This window comes from Monomorium pharaonis, chromosome 1 (genome assembly GCF_013373865.1).
Source record: "Monomorium pharaonis isolate MP-MQ-018 chromosome 1, ASM1337386v2, whole genome shotgun sequence".
NCBI classification, from domain to species: domain Eukaryota; kingdom Metazoa; phylum Arthropoda; class Insecta; order Hymenoptera; family Formicidae; genus Monomorium; species Monomorium pharaonis.
Window position 1 is genome coordinate 11,450,729 of NC_050467.1, and position 11,262 is coordinate 11,461,990.

The 11,262-nt window shown below is 31.1% G+C and overlaps 1 protein-coding gene across 1 annotated transcript in view; it reads right to left on the reverse strand.

The window, feature by feature from the left end:
• The window catches only part of LOC114255539 (tubulin gamma-2 chain), a 102,700-nt gene extending 92,445 nt beyond the window's left edge, over window positions 1-10,255 (reverse strand). Inside the window, exons 1-2 of the mRNA XM_036294571.1 lie at window positions 9,946-10,255; window positions 9,487-9,689 (exon numbers count right to left, since the gene is read on the reverse strand). Coding sequence (XP_036150464.1) covers window positions 9,487-9,689; window positions 9,946-9,994 — 252 coding nt within the window. The 5' untranslated portion in view covers window positions 9,995-10,255. The remainder of the gene's footprint in view (window positions 1-9,486; window positions 9,690-9,945) is intronic.
• Window positions 10,256-11,262: the final 1,007 nt, after the last annotated feature.

An 11,262-nucleotide genomic window follows, 5' to 3' on the forward strand; every position in this document is an offset into this window, starting at 1 on the left:
TTTCATTACGCATTACTTTTGAAATAAGTAATGCGATTTTTTTCATTACGCATTACTTTTGAAATAATTAATGCAATTTTTTCTATTACGCATTATTTTTTAAATAATTAATTCGGTATTAAAATATTTTGCAGACCGAGTTCAATTAGATCAAATAATATTTAACAATGTTTAACCGTAAAAAATAACATTTTCATACATTTATTCAATATGAAATGATGAGCGTGCACTTGACTTAAACCGAATCAAAAATAAAATGTACATAAAATTCAAATTATGTGGTCACGAATTGATAATATGTTCAATATATACTAATTTTATAGATTTTATTTTACAAATATATATCTTGTTTATTTTTACTCTCATCGCACATATTATAAATTAAATTACAAGTTTTGATTATACTCATATTTCAATTCATATGATTTAAATGTTAGAAATGGACCATCCTAAGAGATAAATAACTAATTTAATATTATCAGGGAAGTAACGCGTTACTTATAACCCATACAGCACACTTTATCCTGAGGATATCTCAAATTATCCCAGACAGACGAAGGCGATCCTACGGATATCCTAATGAATAGCACCCGGAATATCCTACAAAAATATCTTAAAATATCGTAAAATATCTTAAGATATCATATCCTATTAATATATTTCGATATTTCCCAAAAATATCTTAAAATATTATAAGATATCATAAGATATTCTATTAATATCTTACAATATCCTATTACATCCAAATAATATCCCATCATACCTTTTATCTCTACAATTAATGGAGCGTAAATCAAGTAAGTAAATTAAGAGAAAGTAAATTATAATGTAATAAAAGAGTGACAAAAGCGTAAATTAAATCTCTAAGAAACGTAGATTAAAACAGAACATAAAGAAAGTACACTTATCAAAACAATGTGGCATATTAATAATACTAAAAAATTATAAAAAATGACATTAAAAAAATTTTTTTATTTTATACAAACAGAGCAAAATCAGACTTTTTAATAAGTTATTCCACATGCTATTATGCGCGCATATGTAAAAATGCATAAAAAAACTGTAAAACTATATTTATAAAAGTATAGGTTAACTATATACATGTTTTATCCTTCTGACAACATGTATTGTAATGATCTATAACAAATATAAATGCATAAATAAGAAGTGTTTATGGATCATCACAAAGCATTAGGATGCGTACTCGAAGTTAAACAACTTCGGCGATGGTTGACACTTGGATGGGTGACCGTTTTTCCGGATATAGAGATTAAACATGCTTTAACAGATACGACTGTGGCTGAAACATGTTGTATAGTCTTCTTCCTCTTACAAAATTACCGTAGAAATAATTAGAATTTCTTATTTTTTGTTCAAGTTTTTTTCAATTCTTAGGAATTCTTGAAAATACTTAGAAATATTCAAAAATTTTCTAAATTAATCAAAATTTTTCATTTTTTAAATTTTTCTGAGAAACGTTTCAATTCTTATAAAAAATCGGAACATTTATCAGAAATCCTGAAAAAAATCTAAAAAATTCTGACAAATTTTTTCATTAGGGTATATTACGATATCTCAGGAAATCCCTTGGACATCATCTGGATATCGTTTGAGATATCTACAGGATGTCAAATCGGTGGACATTTGTGCATCCCTTGGATATCTCAGACGGTCCACGGATATCCAACCATATTGCGATATCCCAAAATGACATCCCAGAGACATCCTTGGGATAAAGTGTGCTGTGTGGAAACGCCGTTACCGTTACAGTTACTCTTTTTTGGTAACGGACAGGGTTCTAAGTAATGCGTAATGAAAAAAATCGCACTACGCATTACTTTTGTAATAAGTAATGCAATTTTTTTCATTACGCATTACTTTTGTAATAAGTAATGCGATTTTTTTCATTACGCATTACTTTTGAAATAATTAATGCGACTTTTTTCATTACGCATTACTGTTTTAATAATTAATGAGTAAAGAAATAATTACTTATTGAAAAATTAATAAGTAATGCATTATTTTTTAATTTGCATTTTCATTACCCTGGTTGCGACCTTTGAGTATATATGTATACATGGAGGAGGAATGCCAGCACTGAAAGCGAGTCTCACTGAAAGATATAGCATGATACTTGCCCTCTCTGCGCATGCGTGAAATGTATTATGGACGTTATAAGTTACAATGGTTAGCATTGTATGTTTTCACACACATACAATTCGTACATTAAGTACAGAAGTGCACAAGAAGTGTTAAAACTGCGGTGCAGGTAACGATATTAAGCATGCGCAGAGAGGACGAATATCATCCTATATACCTTTCTCTCTCGCACAAACTTTGAACACACTTTCAGTCTACATGAAACAAAGCAATTCCTCCTTCATGTATATATACTCAGAGTTTGCGACTGAACATGGTCCCGTGGCCATATATGCGCATACTCCGTGGTTACGTGTGCAAACACTTCAATGCGTTCAATTGCAAGAAAATTAATACATTCTCAGAAAACGCGTGAGCGGGGAAAGAGCGGAGCCCCCTCCCCGTGATTTTTCCTAACCTAACCCAAACATTTTAAAGTCGCTATTTGGTTAATGCGAAAACATTGAAAACGAACAGCGTGGAAAGTCGCAAACCTATGTGGTACTGTACAAACGTGGACGTCGTTTATTTTACGTTTTATAAATACAATACATGATATCAGTGCTTTACGTAAAGTAAAGCTTCGCCCCTCCCCCGCCCACGCGTTTTCTGAGAATATATTAATTCTCTTTATGTGCATATGGCCACGGGACAATGTTCAGTCGCAACATTTCGTCGATATGACAGGTTTCATAACCTGTCAAATAGTAAACTTTAACGATTAATATCTCGTCTCGCGGGGCAGAGCAACACTTTTTCTGCCAGATTCGTGTTCTACGCACAAAAATACACAACATTGTTAAGTTTTAATCAAATCGGTGAGGTAGACCATCTCCTTCAGTATTACCAATAATAATAAAGCATAATTCATAAAACTGTCGTAACCTCACGCTGTGCGTCACTTACAACGAATTAGTAATCTCACGCTGTGCGTCACTTACAGTGAATCTCCCGAAATTTATCACAACTTAGATTTTTCATATAAAAAAATTACAATTAAAATTATTGTTGAAAGACACATCAAACGGTATAACAATGCACTACTTCACAAAACTGTCATTCATAACATAATCTTAACATAACCTCACACTGCACCACATCATACGCAAACTGACGCGTGACGCGAGCGAGCTACTGCCCAGATAGCACAGGACGTCTTCAGGATCATCCTGAATATGTCCCGGGATGCCCTGGGATCTTGTCAGGATATAATAGTTGTATTACTGTAAATATTTTATGTATAAATTTGACTTTTAAAGTAAGTTTAGAATGTTAAATTCTGTAATAGCATTAATATAAATTGAAATTTTACTCATGTCTTGAGGACATCCTTGGGATGTCCTGAGGATATATGTATTCTAGCTGAAAACGTTATTCTTAAAATATTGTATAAAGAGTTTCATTAGCTACAAAATGTCTGAAAATAAACTAAATATAATGACTGTATAAATACCAGACATTTTAGATAGAGAATGTTCTAAGAATATGATATTCTGAAAGTCCTCAGGACATCCTAAGACAGTCCTCAGGACATTCTAAAACAATCCTCAGAACATCCCAAGACAGTCCTTAGGACGTCCTAAGAGAGTCCTCAGGACATCCTACGAAAGTCCTCAGGACATCCTAAAATAGTATTCAGAGACATCCTAAAATAGTATTCAGGGACATCCTGGACGTATAGTAATTTTTGAAAAAAACGAGTAAATTAATATAGCAAGTGAGAAATCTTTGAATATCGTACGTATTTCTAGAATGTATTGCAAAATCAAATGTGTAAAAATGTTGACTTCAAAGTCAGATTGAATGTCTACATTTATTGAAACAATATGGCATATTAGCAATACTAAAAAATTATAAAAGATGACATTAAATAATTTTTTTATTTTATTTTATACAAACGGCGCAAAAACAGTTTTTTTAATAAGTTATTCCACATGCTATTTCGCGCGCATATGTAAAAATGATTTTAAAAAACTGTAAAACTTTATATTTATTTATAAAAATATAAGTTAACTATATATGTTTCATCCTTCTGACAACATCTACTGTAATGATCTATAACAAATATGTATGCATAAACAAGAAATACTCATGGATCATCACGAAGCGTTAGGAAGCGTATGGTCTTCGAAGTCAAGCATCGTCGGCGATGGTTGATACTTGGATGGGTGACCGTTTTCTCGGGTACAGAGATTAAACATGCTTTAACAGGTACAACTGTCGCTGAAACATGTATAGTCTCTTCTTCCTCTTACAAAATTATCGTAAAGATAATTTGAACTTTTAATTTTTTGTTAAAGTTTTTTTTCAATTCTCAAAAACTGTTAAAAATACTTAGAAATATTTAAAAAATTTTCTAAATTAATCGGAATTTTTTATTTTTTAAATTTTTCTGAGAAACGTTTCAATTCTTATAAAAAATCGATACATTTATCAAAAATCCTAAAAAAAAATTTTTTTTTAATCTGACAAAAAGTGGTCATTGTTTGCTATTCCTGAGGATGTCCTGAGGAAATCCTCTGGTATCCTCAGAACATCCGATGGACTGTCCTTAGGATGTCCGATGGACTGTCCTTAGAATGTCCTGAGGACTAAAAAGTGGCGCTCGTTTGCTATTCCTCAGGATGTCCTGAGGATGTCCCGGGATAAAATCAGGACGTCCTCAGGATACCCACGAATGGACGTCCTAAGGACGTCCGTGTGCTATCTGGGTGGCGACCCACGTGACTAGTGTGCTTTCCAACAAGACACAGTGGGTGCGTTCCACTTAAAGCTCGCAACGATCGTGGAATCATTTTATCCTTGTTGGTTATCAAATATTAAACAAAGATGAACAACGCTCGCGAGCGTTGCGGGCGTTAAGTGGAACGCACCCAGTATAACACAGTATCCACTAGTGTCAGTGAGACACACTGATATGTTCTTTCTCACACTAATGGACACTGTGTTACACTGTGCTGGAAAGCACACTTATACACAGTGCTATAGTGACGATGCGAACGCCACATAGTAGCGGATACGCGAGATGGAATTTCGTCCCTCATGTCGGCACCCGTAAAGATACCAACAATGTTGACGACAATAACGACGACGACGACGTATCTTAAAATGAAATTTTGACATTTCGAACTTTGCGTCGCGATATCATCATTCATAGGGCATGTAGAGGAAAAATAAAGAGTTTTCTTATATAAATCAACCCCAAGCTTTTGATTGAGCTTAGAACTCGATCAGTTTAGCCGTTTCTAAGATGGCACTGATCATATTCTACACAAAATAATTGTACACGATCAGAATATTCTACACAAATATTGTACACAAAATTGTACGTGGAAAAACTGTGCACAGGAATTATCTTTGAATTAAAAATTGCATACGGATATATTGTGCGTAGAAAAACTGTACAGTAGACAGTTTTTCTACGCACAATATATCCGTATGCAATTTTTAATTCAAGGATAATTCCTGTGCAGTTTTTCCACGTACAATTTTGTGTACAATATTTGTGTAGAATATTCTGATCGTGTACAATTATTTTGTGTAGAATATGATCAGTGCCTCTAAGATCCGATAATCTCGGTGCTCGCAAGTCGCGTAAAAAGCACGATCGGGTTCGAGCTGCGCGTTCACTTGAGCGCGAGCCACTACCGTGTCTCTTAATAGGGTTATTTATTGTCTTTTTTTATTTATTCTATATTTCATTCTTTTTATTACATTTAATTACATTTTAAAACTTTCTTTTCTATTTTTTCTTAATTTTTGTATAAATGTTTTAGAACACCAGAAATGGAAAAAAGTCAGAAAGACCAGAAAAAAGTTAAACAGCGTGTCTATGGTGTCTAGTATATAATAATATAGAAGATAAATACATGCTTACCTAATAGATAAGTTCACTAAGAAATTGAAACAACCAACCCTAAATCTTTATTGCAGGTAAATTATTAATATTCTTTATATTTCTTTATTTTCATTTGTGTTCAGATTTTTATTTTAAAATGAATTGCGAGTACTTCACATTTATTTATATTTCTAAATATGTTTTCAGGGTAATAAAAATAATCACTTATTAAATAATATTTATTTAATAATTTATTATTTCTTTTATTATTTATGTTATATAGTTGTGTTTTCTTTATATATATATTCTGGATATAAAAACTATTGTACACATTTTGCTCGTTACTCTTTGTTTGCAATTTCATGGATTATTGTCTAGCTACTCCTGCTTATTTTACTTATTCCTCTTATATTTCTCTTTTTTATTCAATCTTTTTTTTTAAGTAATAGATTTATTGATGAGACAAAAAGAATTAATTCCTTTCCTTTACTTCCCTTACTTAATTATTTATAAATATTATTAAATACTAATAATTATTTATTATTATATAATTACTTATTAAATAATATTATTAAAATTAAGAACCGGAACTGGAACCGGAAAAACCATAATTTAACCGTTTTGGATTCTTGGAAATCTCAAGGAACTGAAACTGAAATTGGAACTATTTTCAAAATATTTTATCAAACCATAACCAGAATCGAACCATAATTTAATTCAGTCTGGGTTCTTACAATTAGATCAAAGAGTCAGATTTCATAAAAAATAATTAATGTTTTGTATTGCGCTTTTTAATGTTTAATATTACATATTTTTAATTTACCAATACTAAAGTTATATATTAATAATCTTAAAACTTAATTTCTTTCTGAAAACTGTTATACAATTAAGGAGTTATAAACGTTTCTCAACTTCACAAAATCAATGTTTTGTTTTGTATACATATTGACAAGATCAACTTTATAAGGTCATTTTTACAAGGTCAGCTGTATGGTGCAGGCATCGCTGATTAAGGGTAAGTTTTTATTTTATCTGACTTTATCTCGTACAAAACTTTTAACGTATTTTTCTCAAAACACTACTTTTCAAGACGGTGGGCATGATAACTGTCTCACCATTCGTCCGATTAACTTTATTTTTTGTATACATATTCCTAATAAGATTCTTTATCGCTCTATAGGGGCTTTTATCAATAAGTTTAATGTTTTAATAACAATAAAAAATGTAACGAATTTTTCAGAAAAGTTATGACAACTTTTTGAAAGTGTGACCATTTCCGTAATTTTTTTTCTCGAAAAATCCTTCTCGTAGAGGGAGAATTATGATCTCAAAAAATAATTAATATTTTAAGAATTTGGTTTCAGATCAATTCTACGAGCTGAAGAACGCATAACAGTTTGTACCTGCGCGAAAAAGACATCCTATGTCAATTTACGCAACTGATATATTTTTTGTATTTTTTATTAGTGTATGTTTTCTTTCCTGAAAGACTTATTTTTTGCAATAAAAAACGATTCTTGGAAACTTAATTGGTTTAATAATTTTCTAACAATCTCTCATAATTATTGGACTACATTTCCAAAAAACGTATATGATCCCTTAATAATTTATATCCTTTATCCAAAAAAATTATGACTAGACTTTGCAAATTCGACTGGTAATTTTATTATAAATTAAAATATGAAGTAATACGTTTCGACCTTATCATTAGGTCCTTTTCAAGTACAGAATTGACAAAATTTGCAAAAAAATATTGCAGTCAATAAACTTATGGTCAAGACACGAATCATACACTGTGTGGAATAAATAAACAAATAATTAAATACAATATAAGTAAACAATAAATAAATAACTAAATAAAATATAACAGGTTTAAAAACTAATTAAAATCAACTAAAGGACTTACATGTTTCGTCCATCAGATGTTAATAAGTCATAATATAAAAAATAAAATGTATGAAAACTGGAGTCAATATTAATTATAAGCAAAAAAAATATGATGATAGGCATTATATAAAATACGTGTGAAAACTGGAGTCAATATAAATTACAAGTATAAAAAAAGAAAAATATGATGATCTGCACAGTTCTAGATACAAAGAGACTGAGACATATCGGGCCCGCAAAGAGTAAATAGACTAATAATGATAAAATTTTATAATGTTGTATATGGAATTCAAGTCTGTACCTTTTTGTAAATTAAGACTGTTAGTATTCTGTTTAATAAAAAACATTTCCACTATTTCACATTTTTTGGTGTGTTTCTTGTTATGTAAGATCTTTGGAGAAGACTAATTAAAATCATGTTTCTTAGAAATCTGGTGTTTGCTAATTACAGAGAGTGAATTCGACTGTTTTTTTTATGTCATTCGAATGTTCTTTAACACGTGTTTTTAATGTCCGATTTCTTCACTTCCCAATAAAGTTATCCAGAAGATAAATTTCAAGTTTAACCAATCACGTACATGCATCTGGTAGTTTATCTCCTGGATAATTTTAACCGTAAGATAACTGGACATGAAGAAATTGGGCATAAGTGTCGTTTTGTTTAACCAATGTAAGAGGTGCTACAATCATTGCACTTTATGTGGTACACAACACCAGTTCTTTTTTATAATCAAGTGAAATTTTACCTTTCTTTATTATGCAATCAAGTTTTTTGGGGACTTTGAATATGGAATTCAACCTATATTTATTTAATGCACGGCCGATATCCTCGCTAATAACTTCGAAATAAGGTATAATTAAGCAAGTTCTTGCATTAAATGCAGTAGTATGCAAGGAATCACTAGAATTAATTTGGTTTTTTTTTGGTTGATTTAATCTAATATTAATGTGTTTATTAATGATTTTTAATGGGAAACAATTTTTCTTTAAAATATCTTTGACAATCATGTTTTCATTATGATACCTTTGGTCAGAAAATAAAATGGCCTTGTCGACGAGCCTAATGATGCGGCCACAAGTTCATTGACTGCAATGTTTCTTTACAAATTTTGTCAATTCTATACTTGAAAAAGACCTAATAACAAGATCAAAACGTTGTACTTAATACTTCAATTTATAATAAAATTGCCAGTTGGGTCAAATTCACAAAGCCTGTTATAATTTTTTTGGACAATTTATCACTGGCAACAATAAGTTTCAATTGTATTTTATTTTCTTTGGTTTATAATTTCTTAAGGTATATTTGCAACATTATTATCAAGTATAGTAATCAAATTAATTTGAGATGTTATTTCTAGTTTCATTTTATGATTGCATTTTAAGTCTGACAACCAGCATGCAATTTATAAAACTAAAAAAATATATATTTGATAATCAATATCAAAATATTATTAAGTATTAAGATCCGCTTTGACTGAAAAATAATACTTTATTTTTTGAACAATTTATATTACCTATGATGTCTGCATGAAGATTCTTGTAAATATAATGTAAATAATATATATTTAATCTATATAATCTTGAAATATACAGTCTAATACTGATATGAATATAAGTATTACCTTTGAGTATGGAGAATTCATAATTGTATGAATTACTCTCGGCTCCAAATCTAACAATACAGCACGTGGTATATAATGTTCATCATCTGACTGATAGAAAAAAACATCCTTTCTGTCCATTCCTTCTGTTGCATAATCTTCTAATATTCCCTCTGGACTAATTCCATGCTCTGCACATAGTCTTTTCCAAAATTCAAACCCAACTATAAAAATAAACAAAATGTATAAATACATATTATACTCTTGTTACAATTACAATTATAAATTGTGTGTAATATGTGTAAAAAAAATCTTATACATGCAGATATACAAAAGTTTCGAGTTTAAATTAAAGAAAATAAAATAGTTCTTAAACTTATGTCACTTTTGTTATTATTGCTATTTAAATTATTCAAAAGTTTATAACATTTGTCATATTGAAAAGAATAATCTATGACAAAATAAAATGTAATTATTTACTTTGATTGCCACATTGGCCAAGTTGGAGTGTTATCATTTCGCACGGCATTTTCACTTTCAAATTTTTGTTATAAATCTCGTAAATCAAAGAAAATAAAATTGACAGTTATAATCGTCTAATTATTTGTCTTCAATAATTTTTTAAATAAAATAATAGACAAATACTAAATAGGATGAGCTTTATTTATCCCCTTATTCTTGTGTAGGAATATCAATTTTTGACATCGACTATTTTTATTTAAGGGTAATTTCATCATTAGGCCGAGTCTACAATAGGGTTCTGTTCGTGTCATATGCCCCGACATGCTTCTATTCACCCCAACGCACTCCAATACGTTAAGGGCCACCGCACAAGCTTTTTCGTAACACGTTACGTTACGTTAATGCCCAGTCTACAATGAGTCGTTGGTCGTTGGTCGTAAGAAATTTAACCAATCACAGTTGATCTTAGAGAAGAATAACCGAACATAATTGGTTAAATTTCTTACGACCAACGACCCATTGGGTGCTTTCCATTTAATGACACAAGTCGACACAAGTGTCGTTCTATCTTTGTTACTCATTGAACATAAAAAAAGATAGAACAATGCTTGTGTCGACTTGTGTTACTAAATGGAAAGCAATGTAGACTGGGCATAAGTGTTCCATAAATCTAAGTTCGTACTTAAAATTAAACTTACATCAACGCACAAAGAAACTTTTAACGTAAGTTCTTACGTTAAGGATTTCTTTGTGCGTTGATTTAAATTAAATTTTAAGTACAACTTAGGGCCACCGCACAAACTCTTCCATAACGCGTTACGTTACGTTAAGTACTCCATACAAAACTAAGTTGTACTTAAAATTTAACTTAAATCAACGCACAAAGAAATCCTTAACGTAAGTTCTTAAGTTCTTACGTTAAGGATTTCTTTGTGCGTTGATTTAAGTTAAATTTTAAGTACAACTTAGGTTCGTATGGAGTACTTAACGTAACGTAACGCGTTATGGAAGAGTTTGTGCGGTGGCCCTAATTCCGATGAGGCCAACCTATTAAGGGCCATCTACAATGGAGAGTCGTAGGCCGTAGCAGTAGTCGTAGAAAATGTGTGCTTTCCAGCAAGACATATGAGGTCTGTTCGCGTCACATGCCCCAACATGCTCCTATTCACCCCAACGCACTCCAATACGTTGATTCCGATGACGCCAACCTATTAGAATGCGTTGGAGTGAGTAGGAGCATGTCGGGGCATGGCGACGCGAACAAACCACACATGTCTGCGGTGAGCTCCGGCAAACGCATGCGGTGACCAATCAGTAACTAGGCGCAGGTCGGAT